The sequence below is a fragment of the Oncorhynchus masou genome, chromosome 13 (assembly GCF_036934945.1).
Source record: "Oncorhynchus masou masou isolate Uvic2021 chromosome 13, UVic_Omas_1.1, whole genome shotgun sequence".
In the NCBI taxonomy this organism is placed as follows: Eukaryota; Metazoa; Chordata; class Actinopteri; order Salmoniformes; family Salmonidae; genus Oncorhynchus; species Oncorhynchus masou.
In genome coordinates, this window is record NC_088224.1 from 96371630 (window position 1) to 96393709 (window position 22080).

General features: G+C 45.8%; 1 protein-coding gene and 1 long non-coding RNA gene across 2 annotated transcripts in view; one reads left to right on the forward strand and one right to left on the reverse strand.

Annotated features, from left to right (window-relative positions):
* Window positions 1-22080, forward strand: part of nars2 (asparaginyl-tRNA synthetase 2, mitochondrial) — a 39595-nt gene that overhangs the window by 3075 nt on the left and 14440 nt on the right. Inside the window, exons 3-9 of the mRNA XM_064985426.1 lie at window positions 985-1105; window positions 1493-1633; window positions 3076-3156; window positions 3403-3509; window positions 3659-3791; window positions 6572-6670; window positions 6811-6848. Coding sequence (XP_064841498.1) covers window positions 985-1105; window positions 1493-1633; window positions 3076-3156; window positions 3403-3509; window positions 3659-3791; window positions 6572-6670; window positions 6811-6848 — 720 coding nt within the window. The remainder of the gene's footprint in view (window positions 1-984; window positions 1106-1492; window positions 1634-3075; window positions 3157-3402; window positions 3510-3658; window positions 3792-6571; window positions 6671-6810; window positions 6849-22080) is intronic.
* Window positions 5706-6532, reverse strand: LOC135551591 (uncharacterized). The gene is made up of 3 exons (XR_010457335.1): window positions 5942-6532; window positions 5805-5874; window positions 5706-5734 (listed from the first exon to the last, which is right to left on the reverse strand). It is a non-coding gene; the product is annotated as an uncharacterized LOC135551591 (long non-coding RNA).

The following is a 22080-nucleotide window of genomic DNA, read 5'->3' on the forward strand; positions in this document are numbered from 1 at the left end:
CAGGGCCTCTTCCCTGTATAGTGCACTACTTTAGACCAGGGCCCATAGTACCCTCTTCCCTGTATAGTGCACTACTTTAGACCAGGGCCCATCGCACCCTCTTCCCTGTATAGTGCACTACTTTAGACCAGGGCCCATTGCACCCTCTTCCCTGTTTAGTGCTCTACTTTAGACCAGGGCCTCTTCCCTGTATAGTGCACTACTTTAGACCAGGGCCCATAGCACCCTCTTCCCTGTATAGTGCACTACTTTAGACCAGGGCCCATAGCACCCTCTTCCCTGTTTAGTGCACTACTTTAGACCAGGACCAATAGCACCCTCTTCCCTGTATAGTGCACTACTTTAGACCAGGGCCCATAGCACCCTCTTCCCTGTATAGTGCACTACTTTAGACCAGGGCCTCTTCCCTGTATAGTGCACTACTTTAGACCAGGGCCCATAGCACCCTCTTCCCTGTATAGTGCACTACTTTAGACCAGGGCCCATCGCACCCTCTTCCCTGTATAGTGCACTACTTTAGACCAGGGCCCATTGCACCCTCTTCCCTGTATAGTGCACCACTTTAGACCAGGGCCCATAGCACCCTCTTCCCTGTATAGTGCACTACTTTAGACCAGGGCCCATAGCACCCTCTTCCCTGTATAGTGCACTACTTTAGACCAGGGCCCATAGCACCCTCTTCCCTGTATAGTGCACTACTTTAGACCAGGGCCCATAGCACCCTCTTCCCTGTTTAGTGCACTACTTTAGACCAGGGCCAATAGCACCCTCTTCCCTGTTTAGTGCACTACTTTAGACCAGGGCCAATAGCACCCTCTTCCCTGTATAGTGCACTACTTTAAACCAGGGCCCATAGCACCCTCTTCCCTTTGGGGTGAAGTGACTTGTGTAGTTATGTGATATATTACTATACCTGTCATGAGTATTTTTCATTGGCTTGATTATCACTTCTCTGTTCTTTCCTGGTTGTTTCTTCTTCTCCAGACTGCTGACGTTTGGGAGCGCTGTGGAGATCTCAGGAAGCCTGGTCACGAGTCCCAGCCACAAGCAGGATGTGGAACTGCAGGCTGACCAGATAGATGTGGTTGGAGAATGTAACCCTGTGGTAAATATAGAACCTGATAGATGTGGTTGGAGAATGTAAATATATAACCAGATAGATGTGGTTGGAGAATGTAAATATATAACCAGATAGATGTGGTTGGAGAATGTAAATATAGAACCTGATAGATGTGGTTGGAGAATGTAAATATATAACCAGATAGATGTGGTTGGAGAATGTAAATATATAACCAGATAGATGTGGTTGGAGAATGTAAATATAGAACCAGATAGATGTGGTTGGAGAATGTAAATATAGAACCTGATAGATGTGGTTGGAGAATGTAAATATAGAACCAGATAGATGTGGTTGGAGAATGTAAATATATAACCAGATAGATGCGGTTGGAGAATGTAAATATAGAACCTTTCTCATGCTCTGTTGTTTCAGGACTTCCCCTTTAAGATCAAGGAGAAACATGGTCTAGAATACATCCGTCAGTTTCCTCACCTGAGGTGTAGAACCAACGCCTTCAGTTCCCTGCTGAGGATACGCAGCGAAGCCACCACTGCAATACAGCAATATTTCAAGGTGAGATGAGACCAATGTTAGACCAGGAGACTAGAATATCAATCAAATGTATTTATAAAGCCCTTCTAAAACCCCAAACAGCAAGCAAAGGCAGGTGTTGAAGCACGGTGGCTAGGAAAAACTCTATAAGCCTAGAGTGGAACCAGGCTATAAGGGGTGGCCAGTCCTCTTCTGGCTGTGCCGGTTGGAGATTATAAACCTAGAGAGGAACCAGGCTCTGAGGGGTGGAGATTATAAACCTAGAGAGGAACCAGGCTATGAGGGGTGGCCAGTCCTCTACTGGCTGTGCCGGGTGGAGATTATAAACCTAGAGTGGAACCAGGCTATAAGGGGTGGCCAGTCCTCTTCTGGCTGTGCCGGTTGGAGATTATAAACCTAGAGAGGAACCAGGCTCTGAGGGGTGGAGATTATAAACCTAGAGAGGAACCAGGCTATGAGGGGTGGCCAGTCCTCTACTGGCTGTGCCGGGTGGAGATTATAAACCCAGAGAGGAACCAGGCTATGAGGGGTGGCCAGTCCTCTACTGGCTGTGCCGGGTGGAGATTATAAACCTAGAGAGGAACCAGGCTATAAGGGGTGGCCTGTCCTCTTCTGGCTGTGCCGGGTGGAGATTATAAACCTAGAGAGGAACCAGGCTATGAGGGGTGGCCAGTCCTCTACTGGCTGTGCCGGTTGGAGATTATAAACCTAGAGAGGAACCAGGCTCTGAGGGGTGGAGATTATAAACCTAGAGAGGAACCAGGCTATGAGGGGTGGCCAGTCCTCTTCTGGCTGTGCCGGGTGGAGATTATAAACCTAGAGAGGAACCAGGCTATAAGGGGTGGCCAGTCGTCTTCTGGCTGTGCCGGGTGGAGATTATACACCTGGAGAGGAACCAGGCTATGAGGGGTGGAGATTATAAACCTAGAGAGGAACCAGGCTATGAGGGGTGGCCAGTCCTCCTCTGGCTGTGCCGGGTGGAGATTATACACCTGGAGAGGAACCAGGCTATGAGGGGTGGAGATTTTAAACCTAGAGAGGAACCAGGCTATGAGGGGTGGCCAGTCCTCTTCTGGCTGTGCCGGGTGGATATTATAATAATCACAGTGGTTGTCGGAGATGCAACAGGTCAGCACCTCAGGAGTAAATGTCAGTTGGCTTTTCATAGAATATCATTGTTATACCAACTCATCCTTTTCACATTACTGTCCCAAACCAGGCTTTGCTGGGCTGGTCTGGGCTGGGCTGGTCTGGCCTGGGCTGGCCTGGCCTGGGCTGGGCTGGTCTGGTCTGGCTCGCCTTCTCATCACCGTTGGTGCTGGAAACATGTCGGAAAAGTACAATGTGAAAATAAAATATCCAAGATGACCCAATAGTGTGAAATGTCATTGTTGCAGGAGAAGGGCTTTATTCAGGTCCACACCCCAGTCTGGGTGATAATGTCAGTGTTGTTGTTGTTGCAGGAGAAGGGCTTTATTCAGGTCCACACCCCAGTCCTCACCTCTAATGACTGTGAAGGGGCAGGAGAGCTCTTCCAGGTTGAGGTGAGCTCTGTCTGTCAGAGAATTACAATTCTGATCTGTCTGTCAGAGAATTACAATTCTGATCTGTCTGTCAGAGAATTACAATTCTGATCTGTCTGTCAGAGAATTAAAATTCTGATCTGTCCGTCAACAAAATGCCGCAGTAAATAAAACCTCAGCATAATGATGACACTACTTGGGACTTTTTCGTTTGAACATCTGCTTGTTTTTAAGAGAAGGATTACTGTGTCTTCTATCTTCCCTCAGCCTGCAGGTCAGGAGAAGAACCAGGATGAGGAAGGGCACCAACACTTCTTCTCTGTCCCAGCGTACCTGACTGTCTCTGGGCAGCTGCATCTGGAGGTCATGGCTGGGTGAGGACATACTGGAACTCAGTACCATGCTTTCATTCAGTCAGTCTTTTGGTCACTCACTCATTCATTCACTCACTCATTCATAAGATCCAGGGAGAGTATTGTACGAATGCAGTATTTATAGTTTGTGTGTCCTATGTCTCTTCCAGGGCGTTTCCTGGAGTGTACACTTTTGGACCAACGTTCCGGGCAGAGAACTCTCAGAGCAGACGTCACCTGGCTGAGTTCTACATGGTGGAGGCAGAGATCTCCTTCACACAGTCACTCGAGGATCTAATGAAGGTATGGAATATAAGTCCCATTATATAAAACCTTTCTATCTTGTAATACTCTACTGTACATGGTGGAGGCAGAGATCTCCTTCACACAGTCACTAGAGCAGTGGTTTTCAAACCTCTCCTCGGGACCCCCAGCTGTTCCAAAACTCTCCTCTGGAACACAGCTGTTCCAAAACTCTCCTCTGGAACCCCAGCTGTTCCAAACCTCTCCTCGGGAACCCCCAGCTGTTCCAAACCTCTCCTCTGGAACCCCAGCTGTTCCAAAACTCTCCTCTGGAACCCCAGCTGTTCCAAACCTCTCCTCGGGAACCCCAGCTGTTCCAAACCTCTCCTCTGGACCCCCAGCTGTTCCAAACCTCTCCTCGGGAACCCCAGCTGTTCCAAACCTCTCCTCGGGAACCCCCAGCTGTTCCAAACCTCTCCTCGGGAACCCCCAGCTGTTCCAAACCTCTCCTCGGGAACCCCAGCTGTTCCAAACCTCTCCTCGGGAACCCCAGCTGTTCCAAACCTCTCCTCGGGAACCCCAGCTGTTCCAAACCTCTCCTCGGGAACCCCAGCTGTTCCAAACCTCTCCTCGGGAACCCCCAGCTGTTCCAAACCTCTCCTCGGGAACCCCCAGCTGTTCCAAACCTCTCCTCGGGAACCCCAGCTGTTCCAAACCTCTCCTCTGGAACCCCAGCTGTTCCAAACCTCTCCTCGGGAACCCCCAGCTGTTCCAAACCTCTCCTCTGGAACCCCAGCTGTTCCAAACCTCTCCTCTGGAACCCCAGCTGTTCCAAACCTCTCCTCGGGAACCCCAGCTGTTCCAAACCTCTCCTCTGGACCCCCAGCTGTTCCAAACCTCTCCTCGGGAACCCCAGCTGTTCCAAACCTCTCCTCGGGAACCCCCAGCTGTTCCAAACCTCTCCTCGGGAACCCCCAGCTGTTCCAAACCTCTCCTCGGGAACCCCAGCTGTTCCAAACCTCTCCTCGGGAACCCCAGCTGTTCCAAACCTCTCCTCGGGAACCCCAGCTGTTCCAAACCTCTCCTCGGAAACCCCAGCTGTTCCAAACCTCTCCTCTGGACCCCCAGCTGTTCCAAACCTCTCCTCGGGAACCCCCAGCTGTTCCAAACCTCTCCTCGGGAACCCCCAGCCGTTACATGTATTTGAACTATTCCAGAGCTAGCACACCTGATTCAACTTGTCAACTAATTATCTAAAACCTTGACTACTTGGATCTGGTGAGCTAGTTCAGGGTTTCAACAAAATTGTGAAACGTCTGGGGATCCCGAGGAGAGATTTGAAACAGCTGGGGTTCCCGAGGAGAGGTTTGGAACAGCTCTGGTTCCCATCAGTTTGATCCAGTGTTGATATATGGTCTCCTTCTTGACCTGATTGACTAAATGACTCTGCATTAACCTGTGTCCTAGTCCCAATTGACTAAATTTATCAGCATTACCCAGTCTCCTCCTAGACCTGACTAAATGACTCTGCATTAACTCCTCCTAGACCTGACTAAATGACTCTGCATTAACTCCTGCTAGACCTGACTAAATGACTCTGCATTAACTCCTCCTAGACCTGACTAAATGACTCTGCATTAACTCCTGCTAGACCTGACTAAATGACTCTGCATTAACTCCTGCTAGACCTGACTAAATGACTCTGCATTAACTCCTCCTAGACCTGACTAAATGACTCTGCATTAACTCCTCCTAGACCTGACTAAATGACTCTGCATTAACTCCTTCTAGACCTGACTAAATGACTCTGCATTAACTCCTTCTAGACTTGACTAAATGACTCTGCATTAACTCCTTCTAGACCTGACTAAATGACTCTGCATTAACTCCTTCTAGACCTGACTAAATGACTCTGCATTAACTCCTCCTAGACCTGACTAAATTACTCTGCATTAACTCCTGCTAGACTTGACTAAATGACTCTGCATTAACTCCTCCTAGACCTGACTAAATGACTCTGCATTAACTCCTGCTAGACCTGACTAAATGACTCTGCATTAACTCCTGCTAGACCTGACTAAATGACTCTGCATTAACTCCTCCTAGACCTGACTAAATGACTCTGCATTAACTCCTCCTAGACCTGACTAAATGACTCTTCATTAACTCCTTCTAGACCTGACTAAATGACTCTGCATTAACTCCTAGACCTGACTAAATGACTCTGCATTAACTCCTAGACCTGACTAAATGACTCTGCATTAACTCCTCCTAGACCTGACTAAATGACTCTGCATTAACTCCTTCTAGACCTGACTAAATGACTCTGCATTAACTCCTCCTAGACCTGACTAAATGACTCTGCATTAACTCCTCCTAGACCTGACTAAATGACTCTGCATTAACTCCTCCTAGACCTGACTAAATGACTCTGCATTAACTCCTAGACCTGACTAAATGACTCTGCATTAACTCCTAGACCTGACTAAATGACTCTGCATTAACTCCTGCTAGACCTGACTAAATGACTCTGCATTAACTCCTCCTAGACCTGACTAAATGACTCTGCATTAACTCCTGCTAGACCTGACTAAATGACTCTGCATTAACTCCTGCTAGACCTGACTAAATGACTCTGCATTAACTCCTGCTAGACCTGACTAAATGACTCTGCATTAACTCCTGCTAGACCTGACTAAATGACTCTGCATTAACTCCTGCTAGACCTGACTAAATGACTCTGCATTAACTCCTGCTAGACCTGACTAAATGACTCTGCATTAACTCCTGCTAGACCTGACTAAATGACTCTGCATTAACTTGTGTCCTTCCCTCTTCAGGTGATGGAAGACTTGTTCAGGTCTACAACAGAACATCTCTTATCTCATTGTCCTGAAGATGTGGCTTTATATCACAAACACGTGTCACCTGGATACAGGGTGAGACACCAGAAAATATCTAAAACGCAATACCATGCATATAATCTCTGAACATATTGAATGAACCTTGAACTCCCCCCCCCCCCCCACGCGCACACACCCTATTGACCTAAACTAGAGATTATTCTGTTTCTCCCTAGGACTATGTGGATCTAATGATGAAGAAGAGGTTTAATGTGTAAGTGTGTGTCATGATTACGCAAGCTTTAATGTGTCCCAAATTTTGACCAGGACCCATAGGGTAGTAGTGCACTGTATAGGGAATAGGTTGCCTTATGGGTCATGTCTCACCTCTACAAATCCAAATCACATGTCACATGCTTGGTAACAACAGGTGTAGACTAACAGTGAAATGCTGACTGAATGGTCCTTGGTAAACAACAGGTGTAGACTAACAGTGAAATGCTTGGTAAACAACAGGTGTAGACTAACAGTGAAATGCTTGGTAAACAACAGGTGTAGACTAACAGTGAAATGCTTGGTAAACAACAGGTGTAGACTAACAGTGAAATGCTGACTGAATGGTCCTTGGTAACAACAGGTGTAGACTAACAGTGAAATGCTGACTGAATGGTCCTTGGTAACAACAGGTGTAGACTAACAGTGAAATGCTTGGTAACAACAGGTGTAGACTAACAGTGAAATGCTTGGTAACAACAGGTGTAGACTAACAGTGAAATGCTTGGTAACAACAGGTGTAGACTAACAGTGAAATGCTTGGTAACAACAGGTGTAGACTAACAGTGTAATGCTTGGTAACAACAGGTGTAGACTAACAGTGAAATGCTTGGTAACAACAGGTGTAGACTAACAGTGAAATGCTTGGTAACAACAGGTGTAGACTAACAGTGAAATGCTGACTGAATGGTCCTTGGTAAACAACAGGTGTAGACTAACAGTGAAATGCTTGGTAAACAACAGGTGTAGACTAACAGTGAAATGCTTGGTAACAACAGGTGTAGACTAACAGTGAAATGCTTGGTAACAACAGGTGTAGACTAACAGTGAAATGCTTGGTAAACAACAGGTGTAGACTAACAGTGAAATGCTGACTGAATGGTCCTTGGTAAACAGCAATGCAGAGTTAAAGATACCAATGAAGAAGAGAGAATATAAATATTGACATGAGGAATAAATACAATGAATAATAACAACTATTCAAAATTATTATTCAGACCCTTTGACTTTTTCCACATTTAAATTACATTACAGGCTTATTCAAAAATTTATCAAATAAATGTTTTTCCTCAAAATCTACACTCAATACCCCATATTGACAAATCAAAAACAGGATTTTAGAAGTGTTTATATATATATATTTTTTTATATATATATTTCATATATATGTTTTACTTAAGTATTCAGACCATTTGCTATGAGACTCAATATTGAGCTCAGGTGCATCCTGTTTCCATTGATCATCCTTCAGATGTTTCTACAACTTGATTGGAGTCCACCTGCAGTAAATTCAATTGATTGGACATGATTTGGAAAGGCACACACCTGTCTATATAAGGTCCCACAGTTGACAGTGCATGTCAGAGCAACAACCAAACCATGAGGTCAAAGAATTGACCCGATGGTCACTCTGACAGTGCTCCAGAGTTATTTCCAAATGTATTGTATAATTAGAGCCATATCCCTGTAATGCTTAGAGAATATTTTATGTCAAGTGTTATTGAAGTGTCGTGGTTGCAGGTTCACCTGCCTCATCTAAAGCCTTTTCCTTTGGGCTGTTGCTGTAGGCCACCAAGTGCTAACAGTCTGTATCTAAATAATATATAATATATGTGAAATGTTTGATAGTGTATGTGATGTAAACAGAGGTTTCTTGGGGACCTGAATATTGACTGGTTTTCATCAAGCTGTCCGCTCAACAGTTAGCTTCTCACTGTATCCAGTGCCTGTAATCTGGTTCAGATTATTAATCAACCTACTCAACAGGAAGCTTCTCACTGTAACCAGTGCCTGTAATCTGGTTCAGATTATTAATCAACCTACTCAACAGGAAGCTTCTCACTGTAACCAGTGCCTGTAATCTGGTTCAGATTATTAATCAACCCACTCAACAGGAAGCTTCTCACTGTAACCAGTGCCTGTAATCTGGTTCAGATTATTAATCAACCCACTCAACAGGAAGCTTCATACTGTAACCAGTGCCTGTAATCTGGTTCAGATTATTAATCAACCTACTCAACAGGAAGCTTCTCACTGTAACCAGTGCCTGTAATCTGGTTCAGATTATTAATCAACCCACTCAACAGGAAGCTTCTCACTGTAACCAGTGCCTGTAATCTGGTTCAGATTATTAATCAACCCACTCAACAGGAAGCTTCTCACTGTAACCAGTGCCTGTAATCTGGTTCAGGTTATTAATCAACCCACTCAAGAGGAAGCTTCTCACTGTAACCAGTGCCTGTAATCTGGTTCAGATTATTAATCAACCCACTCAACAGGAAGCTTCATACTGTAACCAGTGCCTGTAATCTGGTTCAGATTATTAATCAACCTACTCAACAGGAAGCTTCTCACTGTAACCAGTGCCTGTAATCTGGTTCAGATTATTAATCAACCCACTCAAGAGGAAGCTTCTCACTGTAACCAGTGCCTGTAATCTGGTTCAGGTTATTAATCAACCCACTCAACAGGAAGCTTCTCACTGTAACCAGTGCCTGTAATCTGGTTCAGATTATTAATCAACCCACTCAACAGGAAGCTTCTCACTGTAACCAGTGCCTGTAATCTGGTTCAGGTTATTAATCAACCCACTCAACAGGAAGCTTCTCACTGTAACCAGTGCCTGTAATCTGGTTCAGATTATTAATCAACCCACTCAACAGGAAGCTTCTCACTGTAACCAGTGCCTGTAATCTGGTTCAGATTATTAATCAACCCACTCAAGAGGAAGCTTCTCACTGTAACCAGTGTCTGTAATCTGGTTCAGATTATTAATCAGCCCACTCAACAGTAAGCTTCTCACTGTAACCAGTGCCTGTAATCTGGTTCAGATTATTAATCAACCCACTCAACAGGAAGCTTCTCACTGTAACCAGTGTCTGTAATCTGGTTCAGATTATTAATCAACCCACTCAAGAGGAAGCTTCTCACTGTAACCAGTGCCTGTAATCTGGTTCAGGTTATTAATCAACCCACTCAAGAGGAAGCTTCTCACTGTAACCAGTGCCTGTAATCTGGTTCAGGATATTAATCAACCCACTCAAGAGGAAGCTTCTCACTGTAACCAGTGCCTGTAATCTGGTTCAGATTATTAATCAACCCAATCAAGAGGAAGCTTCTCACTGTAACCAGTGCCTGTAATCTGGTTCAGATTATTAATCAGCCCACTCAACAGGAAGCTTCTCACTGTAACCAGTGCCTGTAATCTGGTTCAGATTATTAATCAACCCACTCAACAGGAAGCTTCTCACTGTAACCAGTGTCTGTAATCTGGTTCAGGTTATTAATCAACCCACTCAACAGGAAGCTTCTCACTGTAACCAGTGTCTGTAATCTGGTTCAGATTATTAATCAACCCACTCAACAGGAAGCTTCTCACTGTAACCAGTGCCTGTAATCTGGTTCAGATTATTAATCAACCCACTCAACAGGAAGCTTCATACTGTAACCAGTGCCTGTAATCTGGTTCAGATTATTAATCAGCCCACTCAACAGGAAGCTTCTCACTGTAACCAGTGCCTGTAATCTGGTTCAGGTTATTAATCAACCCACTCAACGGGAAGCTTCTCACTGTAACCAGTGCCTGTAATCTGGTTCAGGTTATTAATCAACCCACTCAACAGGAAGCTTCTCACTGTAACCAGTGTCTGTAATCTGGTTCAGGTTATTAATCAACCCACTCAAGAGGAAGCTTCTCACTGTAACCAGTGCCTGTAATCTGGTTCAGGTTATTAATCAACCCACTCAAGAGGAAGCTTCTCACTGTAACCAGTGCCTGTAATCTGGTTCAGATTATTAATCAACCCACTCAAGAGGAAGCTTCTCACTGTAACCAGTGTCTGTAATCTGGTTCAGATTATTAATCAACCCACTCAAGAGGAAGCTTCTCACTGTAACCAGTGCCTGTAATCTGGTTCAGATTATTAATCAACCCACTCAACAGGAAGCTTCTCACTGTAACCAGTGCCTGTAATCTGGTTCAGATTATTAATCAACCCCCTCAAGAGGAAGCTTCTCACTGTAACCTGTGCCTGTAATCTGGTTCAGATTATTAATCAACCCACTCAACAGGAAGCTTCTCACTGTAACCAGTGCCTGTAATCTGGTTCAGATTATTAATCAACCCACTCAACAGGAAGCTTCTCACTGTAACCAGTGTCTGTAATCTGGTTCAGATTATTAATCAACCCACTCAACAGTTAGCTTCTCACTGTAACCAGTGCCTGTAATCTGGTTCAGATTATTAATCAACCCACTCAACAGGAAGCTTCTCACTGTAACCAGTGCCTGTAATCTGGTTCAGATTATTAATCAACCCACTCAAGAGGAAGCTTCATACTGTAACCAGTGCCTGTAATCTGGTTCAGATTATTAATCAACCCACTCAAGAGGAAGCTTCTCACTGTAACCTGTGCCTGTAATCTGGTTCAGATTATTAATCAACCCACTCAAGAGGAAGCTTCTCACTGTAACCAGTGCCTGTAATCTGGTTCAGGTTATTAATCAACCCACTCAACAGGAAGCTTCTCACTGTAACCAGTGCCTGTAATCTGGTTCAGATTATTAATCAACCCACTCAACGGGAAGCTTCTCACTGTAACCTGTGCCTGTAATCTGGTTCAGATTATTAATCAACCCACTCAACAGGAAGCTTCTCACTGTAACCAGTGTCTGTAATCTGGTTCAGGTTATTAATCAACCCACTCAACAGGAAGCTTCTCACTGTAACCAGTGTCTGTAATCTGGTTCAGATTATTAATCAACCCACTCAACAGGAAGCTTCTCACTGTAACCAGTGCCTGTAATCTGGTTCAGATTATTAATCAACCCACTCAACAGGAAGCTTCATACTGTAACCAGTGCCTGTAATCTGGTTCAGATTATTAATCAGCCCACTCAACAGGAAGCTTCTCACTGTAACCAGTGCCTGTAATCTGGTTCAGGTTATTAATCAACCCACTCAACGGGAAGCTTCTCACTGTAACCAGTGCCTGTAATCTGGTTCAGGTTATTAATCAACCCACTCAACAGGAAGCTTCTCACTGTAACCAGTGTCTGTAATCTGGTTCAGGTTATTAATCAACCCACTCAAGAGGAAGCTTCTCACTGTAACCAGTGCCTGTAATCTGGTTCAGGTTATTAATCAACCCACTCAAGAGGAAGCTTCTCACTGTAACCAGTGCCTGTAATCTGGTTCAGATTATTAATCAACCCACTCAAGAGGAAGCTTCTCACTGTAACCAGTGTCTGTAATCTGGTTCAGATTATTAATCAACCCACTCAAGAGGAAGCTTCTCACTGTAACCAGTGCCTGTAATCTGGTTCAGATTATTAATCAACCCACTCAACAGGAAGCTTCTCACTGTAACCAGTGCCTGTAATCTGGTTCAGATTATTAATCAACCCCCTCAAGAGGAAGCTTCTCACTGTAACCTGTGCCTGTAATCTGGTTCAGATTATTAATCAACCCACTCAACAGGAAGCTTCTCACTGTAACCAGTGCCTGTAATCTGGTTCAGATTATTAATCAACCCACTCAACAGGAAGCTTCTCACTGTAACCAGTGTCTGTAATCTGGTTCAGATTATTAATCAACCCACTCAACAGTTAGCTTCTCACTGTAACCAGTGCCTGTAATCTGGTTCAGATTATTAATCAACCCACTCAACAGGAAGCTTCTCACTGTAACCAGTGCCTGTAATCTGGTTCAGATTATTAATCAACCCACTCAAGAGGAAGCTTCATACTGTAACCAGTGCCTGTAATCTGGTTCAGATTATTAATCAACCCACTCAAGAGGAAGCTTCTCACTGTAACCTGTGCCTGTAATCTGGTTCAGATTATTAATCAACCCACTCAACAGGAAGCTTCTCACTGTAACCTGTGCCTGTAATCTGGTTCAGATTATTAATCAACCCACTCAAGAGGAAGCTTCTCACTGTAACCAGTGCCTGTAATCTGGTTCAGGTTATTAATCAACCCACTCAACAGGAAGCTTCTCACTGTAACCAGTGCCTGTAATCTGGTTCAGATTATTAATCAACCCACTCAACGGGAAGCTTCTCACTGTAACCTGTGCCTGTAATCTGGTTCAGATTATTAATCAACCCACTCAACAGGAAGCTTCTCACTGTAACCAGTGCCTGTAATCTGGTTCAGATTATTAATCAACCCACTCAAGAGGAAGCTTCTCACTGTAACCAGTGCCTGTAATCTGGTTCAGGTTATTAATCAACCCACTCAACAGGAAGCTTCTCACTGTAACCAGTGCCTGTAATCTGGTTCAGATTATTAATCAACCCACTCAAGAGGAAGCTTCTCACTGTAACCAGTGCCTGTAATCTGGTTCAGATTATTAATCAACCCACTCAACAGGAAGCTTCTCACTGTAACCAGTGCCTGTAATCTGGTTCAGATTATTAATCAACCCACTCAACAGGAAGCTTCTCACTGTAACCAGTGCCTGTAATCTGGTTCAGATTATTAATCAACCCACTCAACAGGAAGCTTCTCACTGTAACCAGTGCCTGTAATCTGGTTCAGATTATTAATCAACCCACTCAACAGGAAGCTTCTCACTGTAACCAGTGCCTGTAATCTGGTTCAGATTATTAATCAACCCACTCAACAGGAAGCTTCTCACTGTAACCAGTGCCTGTAATCTGGTTCAGATTATTAATCAACCCACTCAAGAGGAAGCTTCTCACTGTAACCAGTGCCTGTAATCTGGTTCAGATTATTAATCAACCCACTCAACAGGAAGCTTCTCACTGTAACCAGTGCCTGTAATCTGGTTCAGATTATTAATCAACCCACTCAAGAGGAAGCTTCATACTGTAACCAGTGCCTGTAATCTGGTTCAGGTTATTAATCAACCCACTCAAGAGGAAGCTTCTCACTGTAACCAGTGTCTGTAATCTGATTGCAAAGTGTAATCTGGTTCAGATTATTAATCAACCCACTCAAGAGGAAGCTTCATACTGTAACCAGTGCCTGTAATCTGGTTCAGATTATTAATCAACCCACTCAACAGGAAGCTTCTCACTGTAACCAGTGTCTGTAATCTGGTTCAGATTATTAATCAACCCACTCAACAGGAAGCTTCTCACTGTAACCAGTGCCTGTAATCTGGTTCAGATTATTAATCAACCCACTCAAGAGGAAGCTTCTCACTGTAACCAGTGTCTGTAATCTGGTTCAGATTATTAATCAACCCACTCAACAGGAAGCTTCTCACTGTAACCAGTGCCTGTAATCTGGTTCAGATTATTAATCAACCTACTCAACAGGAAGCTTCTCACTGTAACCAGTGCCTGTAATCTGGTTCAGATTATTAATCAACCCACTCAAGAGGAAGCTTCTCACTGTAACCAGTGCCTGTAATCTGGTTCAGATTATTAATCAACCTACTCAACAGGAAGCTTCTCACTGTAACCAGTGTCTGTAATCTGGTTCAGATTATTAATCAACCCACTCAACAGGAAGCTTCTCACTGTAACCAGTGCCTGTAATCTGGTTCAGGTTATTAATCAACCTACCAGGGTGTTTACAAACACTACAGGAACAGGATCATCTACATGTATCGATCACATCTTTACTAATACTGTAGAACTCTGTTCGAAAGCTGTATCTGAACCCATTGGATGCAGTGATCACAATACAGTGGCTATAAGGAAAGACAAAGTTCCAACAGCTGGGCTTAAAATAGTGCATAAGAGATCATACAAAACATTTTGTTGCGACTCTATGTGGATGATGTTAAAAATATTTGTTGATTATTGATAAACACGAACCTGTTAAGGAACTGACTGTTAGAACTATTAAGGCTCCATGGATTGATGAGGAAATGAAAAACTGTATGGTTGAAAGAGATGGGGGCAAAAGGACTGGGAAAATTGCTATCGATCAATAATGACAAACCTCCTGGCATTGACAACTCTGATGGAAAGCTACTGAGGATGGTATCTGACTCTATAGCCACTCCTACTGAGGATGGTATCTGACTCTATAGCCACTCCTACTGAGGATGGTAGCTGACTCTATAGCCACTCCTACTGAGGATGGTAGCTGACTCTATAGCCAGTCCTACTGAGGATGGTAGCTGACTCTATAGCCACTCCTACTGACTCTATAGCCACTCCTACTGAGGATGGTAGCTGACTCTATAGCCACTCCTACTGAGGATGGTAGCTGACTCTATAGCCACTCCTACTGAGGATGGTAGCTGACTCTATAGCCACTCCTACTGAGGATGGTAGCTGACTCTATAGCCCCTCCTACTGAGGATGGTAGCTGACTCTATAGCCCCTCCTACTGAGGATGGTAGCTGACTCTATAACCACTCCTACTGAGGATGGTAGCTGACTCTATAGCCACTCCTACTGAGGATGGTAGCTGACTCTATAGCCACTCCTGCTGAGGATGGTAGCTGACTCTATAGCCACTCCTACTGAGGATGGTATCTGACTCTATAGCCACTCCTACTGAGGATGGTAGCTGACTCTATAGCCACTCCTACTGAGGATGGTAGCTGACTCTATAGCCACTCCTACTGAGGATGGTAGCTGACTCTATAGCCACTCCTACTGAGGATGGTAGCTGACTCTATAGCCAGTCCTACTGAGGATGGTAGCTGACTCTATAGCCACTCCTACTGACTCTATAGCCACTCCTACTGAGGATGGTAGCTGACTCTATAGCCACTCCTACTGAGGATGGTAGCTGACTCTATAGCCACTCTTACTGAGGGTGGTAGCTGACTCTATAGCCACTCCTACTGAGGATGGTAGCTGACTCTATAGCCCCTCCTACTGAGGATGGTAGCTGACTCTATAGCCCCTCCTACTGAGGATGGTAGCTGACTCTATAGCCCCTCTTACTGAGGATGGTAGCTGACTCTATAGCCACTCCTACTGAGGATGGTAGCTGACTCTATAGCCACTCCTACTGAGGATGGTAGCTGACTCTATAGCCCCTCCTACTGAGGATGGTAGCTGACTCTATAGCCCCTCCTACTGACTCTATAACCACTCCTACTGAGGATGGTATCTGACTCTATAGCCACTCCTACTGACTCTATAGCCACTCCTACTGAGGATGGTATCTGACTCTATAGCCACTCCTACTGACTCTATAACCACTCCTACTGAGGATGGTATCTGACTCTATAGCCACTCCTACTGACTCTATAGCCACTCCTACTGAGGATGGTATCTGACTCTATAGCCCCTCCTACTGACTCTATAGCCACTCCTACTGAGGATGGTAGCTGACTCTATAGCCACTCCTACTGAGGATGGTAGCTGACTCTATAGCCACTCCTACTGAGGATGGTAGCTGACTCTATAGCCACTCCTACTGAGGATGGTAGCTGACTCTATAGCCACTCCTACTGAGGATGGTAGCTGACTCTATAGCCACTCCTACTGAGGATGGTAGCTGACTCTATAGCCACTCCTACTGAGGATGGTAACTGACTCTATAGCCACTCCTACTGACTCTATAGCCAGTCCTACTGAGGATGGTAGCTGACTCTATAGCCACTCCTACTGAGGATGGTAGCTGACTCTATAGCCACTCCTACTGACTCTATAGCCAGTCCTACTGAGGATGGTATCTGACTCTATAGCCACTCCTACTGACTCTATAGCCACTCCTACTGAGGATGGTATCTGACTCTATAGCCACTCCTACTGAGGATGGTGGCTGACTCTATAGCCACTCCTACTGAGGATGGTATCTGACTCTATAGCCACTCCTACTGACTCTATAGCCACTCCTACTGAGGATGGTAGCTGACTCTATAGCCACTCCTACTGAGGATGGTATCTGACTCTATAGCCACTCCTACTGACTCTATAGCCACTCCTACTGAGGATGGTATCTGACTCTATAGCCACTCCTACTGAGGATGGTATCTGACTCTATAGCCACTCCTACTGACTCTATAGCCACTCCTACTGAGGATGGTAGCTGACTCTATAGCCACTCCTACTGAGGATGGTAGCTGACTCTATAGCCACTCCTACTGAGGATGGTATCTGACTCTATAGCCACTCCTACTGACTCTATAGCCACTCCTACTGAGGATGGTAGCTGACTCTATAGCCACTCCTACTGAGGATGGTAGCTGACTCTATAGCCACTCCTACTGAGGATGGTATCTGACTCTATAGCCACTCCTACTGACTCTATAGCCACTCCTACTGAGGATGGTATCTGACTCTATAGCCAGTCCTACTGAGGATGGTAGCTGACTCTATAGCCACTCCTACTGAGGATGGTAACTGACTCTATAGCCCCTCCTACTGAGGATGGTAGCTGACTCTATAGCCACTCCTACTGACTCTATAACCACTCCTACTGAGGATGGTAGCTGACTCTATAGCCACTCCTACTGACTCTATAACCACTCCTACTGAGGATGGTATCTGACTCTATAGCCACTCCTACTGACTCTATAGCCACTCCTACTGAGGATGGTATCTGACTCTATAGCCACTCCTACTGAGGATGGTAGCTGACTCTATAGCCACTCCTACTGAGGATGGTAGCTGACTCTATAGCCACTCCTACTGTCTCTATAGCCACTCCTACTGAGGATGGTAGCTGACTCTATAGCCACTCCTACTGAGGATGGTAGCTGACTCTATAGCCACTCCTACTGACTCTATAACCACTCCTACTGAGGATGGTAGCTGACTCTATAGCCACTCCTACTGAGGATGGTAGCTGACTCTATAGCCACTCCTACTGAGGATGGTAGCTGACTCTATAGCCACTCCTACTGAGGATGGTAGCTGACTCTATAGCCACTCCTACTGACTCTATAGCCACTCCTACTGAGGATGGTATCTGACTCTATAGCCACTCCTACTGACTCTATAGCCACTCCTACTGAGGATGGTATCTGACTCTATAGCCAGTCCTACTGAGGATGGTAGCTGACTCTATAGCCACTCCTACTGAGGATGGTAACTGACTCTATAGCCACTCCTACTGAGGATGGTAGCTGACTCTATAGCCACTCCTACTGACTCTATAACCACTCCTACTGAGGATGGTAACTGACTCTATAGCCAGTCCTACTGAGGATGGTAACTGACTCTATAGCCACTCCTACTGAGGATGGTAGCTGACTCTATAGCCACTCCTACTGACTCTATAGCCACTCCTACTGAGGATGGTAGCTGACTCTATAGCCACTCCTACTGACTCTATAGCCACTCCTACTGAGGATGGTAACTGACTCTATAGCCACTCCTACTGAGGATGGTATCTGACTCTATAGCCACTCCTACTGACTCTATAGCCACTCCTACTGAGGATGGTATCTGACTCTATAGCCACTCCTACTGAGGATGGTAGCTGACTCTATAGCCACTCCTACTGAGGATGGTAGCTGACTCTATAGCCACTCCTACTGTCTCTATAGCCACTCCTACTGAGGATGGTAGCTGACTCTATAGCCACTCCTACTGAGGATGGTAGCTGACTCTATAGCCAGTCCTACTGAGGATGGTAGCTGACTCTATAGCCAGTCCTACTGAGGATGGTAGCTGACTCTATAGCCACTCCTACTGAGGATGGTAACTGACTCTATAGCCACTCCTACTGACTCTATAACCACTCCTACTGAGGATGGTAGCTGACTCTATAACCACTCCTACTGAAGATGGTAGCTGACTCTATAGCCACTCCTACTGAGGATGGTAGCTGACTCTATAGTCACTCCTACTGACTCTATAACCACTCCTACTGAGGATGGTAGCTGACTCTATAACCACTCCTACTGAAGATGGTAGCTGACTCTATAGCCAGTCCTACTGAGGATGGTAGCTGACTCTATAACCACTCCTACTGAGGATGGTAGCTGACTCTATAGCCAGTCCTACTGAGGATGGTAGCTGACTCTATAGTCACTCCTACTGAGGATGGTAACTGACTATAGCCACTCCTACTGACTCTATAGCCACTCCTACTGAGGATGGTAACTGACTCTATAGCCACTCCTACTGACTCTATAGCCACTCCTACTGAGGATGGTAGCTGACTCTATAGTCACTCCTACTGAGGATGGTAGCTGACTCTATAGCCACTCCTACTGACTCTATAGCCACTCCTACTGAGGATGGTATCTGACTCTATAGCCACTCCTACTGAGGATGGTAGCTGACTCTATAGCCACTCCTACTGAGGATGGTATCTGACTCTATAGCCACTCCTACTGAGGATGGTATCTGACTCTATAGCCACTCCTACTGAAGATGGTAGCTGACTCTATAGCCACTCCTACTGAGGATGGTAGCTGACTCTATAGCCCCTCCTACTGAGGATGGTAGCTGACTCTATAGCCCCTCCTACTGAGGATGGTAGCTGACTCTATAGCCCCTCCTACTGAGGATGATAGCTGACTCTATAGCCCCTCCTACTGAGGATGGTAGCTGACTCTATAGCCCCTCCTACTGAGGATGGTAACTGACTCTATAGCCACTCCTACTGAGGATGGTAGCTGACTCTATAGCCACTCCTACTGAGGATGGTATCTGACTCTATAGCCAGTCCTACTGAGGATGGTAGCTGACTCTATAGCCCCTCCTACTGAGGATGGTAGCTGACTCTATAGCCCCTCCTACTGAGGATGGTAACTGACTCTATAGCCACTCCTACTGAGGATGGTAGCTGACTCTATAGCCCCTCCTACTGAGGATGGTATCTGACTCTATAGCCACTCCTACTGAGGATGGTAGCTGACTCTATAGCCCCTCCTACTGAGGATGGTAGCTGACTCTATAGCCACTCCTACTGAGGATGGTATCTGACTCTATAGCCCGTCCTACTGAGGATGGTAGCTGACTCTATAGCCACTCCTACTGACTCTATAGCCACTCCTACTGAGGATGGTAGCTGACTCTATAGCCACTCCTACTGACTCTATAACCTCTCCTACTGAGGATGGTAGCTGACTCTATAGCCAGTCCTACTGAGGATGGTAGCTGACTCTATAGCCACTCCTACTGAGGATGGTAGCTGACTCTATAGCCACTCCTACTGAGGATGGTATCTGACTCTATAGCCACTCCTACTGAGGATGGTAGCTGACTCTATAGCCACTCCTACTGACTCTATAACCTCTCCTACTGAGGATGGTAGCTGACTCTATAGCCAGTCCTACTGAGGATGGTAGCTGACTCTATAACCACTCCTACTGAGGATGGTAACTGACTCTATAGCCACTCCTACTGAGGATGGTAGCTGACTCTATAGCCACTCCTACTGAGGATGGTAGCTGACTCTATAGCCACTCCTACTGAGGATGGTAGCTGACTCTATAGCCACTCCTACTGAGGATGGTAGCTGACTCTATAGCCACTCCTACTGAGGATGGTAGCTGACTCTATAGCCACTCCTACTGAGGATGGTAACTGACTCTATAACCACTCCTACTGACTCTATAACCTCTCCTACTGAGGATGGTAGCTGACTCTATAGCCAGTCCTACTGAGGATGGTAGCTGACTCTATAGCCACTCCTACTGACTCTATAGCCACTCCTACTGAGGATGGTAGCTGACTCTATAGCCACTCCTACTGACTCTATAGCCACTCCTACTGAGGATGGTAGCTGACTCTATAGCCACTCCTACTGAGGATGGTAGCTGACTCTATAGCCACTCCTACTGAGGATGGTAACTGACTCTATAGCCACTCCTACTGACTCTATAGCCAGTCCTACTGAGGATGGTAGCTGACTCTATAACCACTCCTACTGAGGATGGTAGCTGACTCTATAGCCACTCCTACTGAGGATGGTAGCTGACTCTATAGCCAGTCCTACTGAGGATGGTAGCTGACTCTATAGCCACTCCTACTGAGGATGGTAGCTGACTCTATAGCCACTCCTACTGAGGATGGTAGCTGACTCTATAGCCAGTCCTACTGAGGATGGTAACTGACTCTATAACCTCTCCTACTGAGGATGGTAGCTGACTCTATAGCCAGTCCTACTGAGGATGGTATCTGACTCTATAACCAGTCCTACTGAGGATGGTATCTGACTCTATAACCTCTCCTACTGAGGATGGTAACTGACTCTATAGCCACTCCTACTGACTCTATAACCTCTCCTACTGAGGATGGTAGCTGACTCTATAGCCACTCCTACTGAGGATGGTAGCTGACTCTATAGCCAGTCCTACTGAGGATGGTAGCTGACTCTATAGCCACTCCTACTGAGGATGGTATCTGACTCTATAGCCACTACTACTGAGGATGGTAGCTGACTCTATAGCCAGTCCTACTGAGGATGGTAGCTGACTCTATAGCCACTCCTACTGAGGATGGTAGCTGACTCTATAACCTCTCCTACTGAGGGTGGTATCTGACTCTATAGCCACTCCTACTGAGGATGGTAGCTGACTCTATAGCCACTCCTACTGAGGATGGTATCTGACTCTATAGCCACTCCTACTGAGGATGGTAGCTGACTCTATAGCCACTCCTACTGAGGATGGTAGCTGACTCTATAGCCACTCCTACTGAGGATGATAGCTGACTCTATAGCCACTCCTACTGAGGATGGTAGCTGACTCTATAGCCACTCCTACTGAGGATGGTAGCTGACTCTATAGCCCCTCCTACTGACTCTATAGCCACTCCTACTGAGGATGGTAGCTGACTCTATAGCCACTCCTACTGAGGATGGTAGCTGACTCTATAGCCCCTCCTACTGACTCTATAGCCACTCCTACTGAGGATGGTAGCTGACTCTATAGCCAGTCCTACTGAGGATGGTAGCTGACTCTATAGCCAGTCCTACTGAGGATGGTAGCTGACTCTATAGCCACTCCTACTGAGGATGGTAGCTGACTCTATAGCCACTCCTACTGAGGATGGTATCTGACTCTATAGCCACTCCTACTGAGGATGGTAGCTGACTCTATAGCCACTCCTACTGAGGATGGTAGCTGACTCTATAGCCCCTCCTACTGAGGATGGTAACTGACTCTATAGCCACTCCTACTGAGGATGGTAGCTGGCTCTATAGCCACTCCTACTGACTCTATAGCCCCTCCTACTGAGGATGGTAGCTGACTCTATAGCCACTCCTACTGACTCTATAGCCCCTCCTACTGAGGATGGTAGCTGACTCTATAGCCACTCCTACTGACTCTATAGCCACTCCTACTGAGGATGGTAGCTGACTCTATAGCCACTCCTACTGAGGATGGTAGC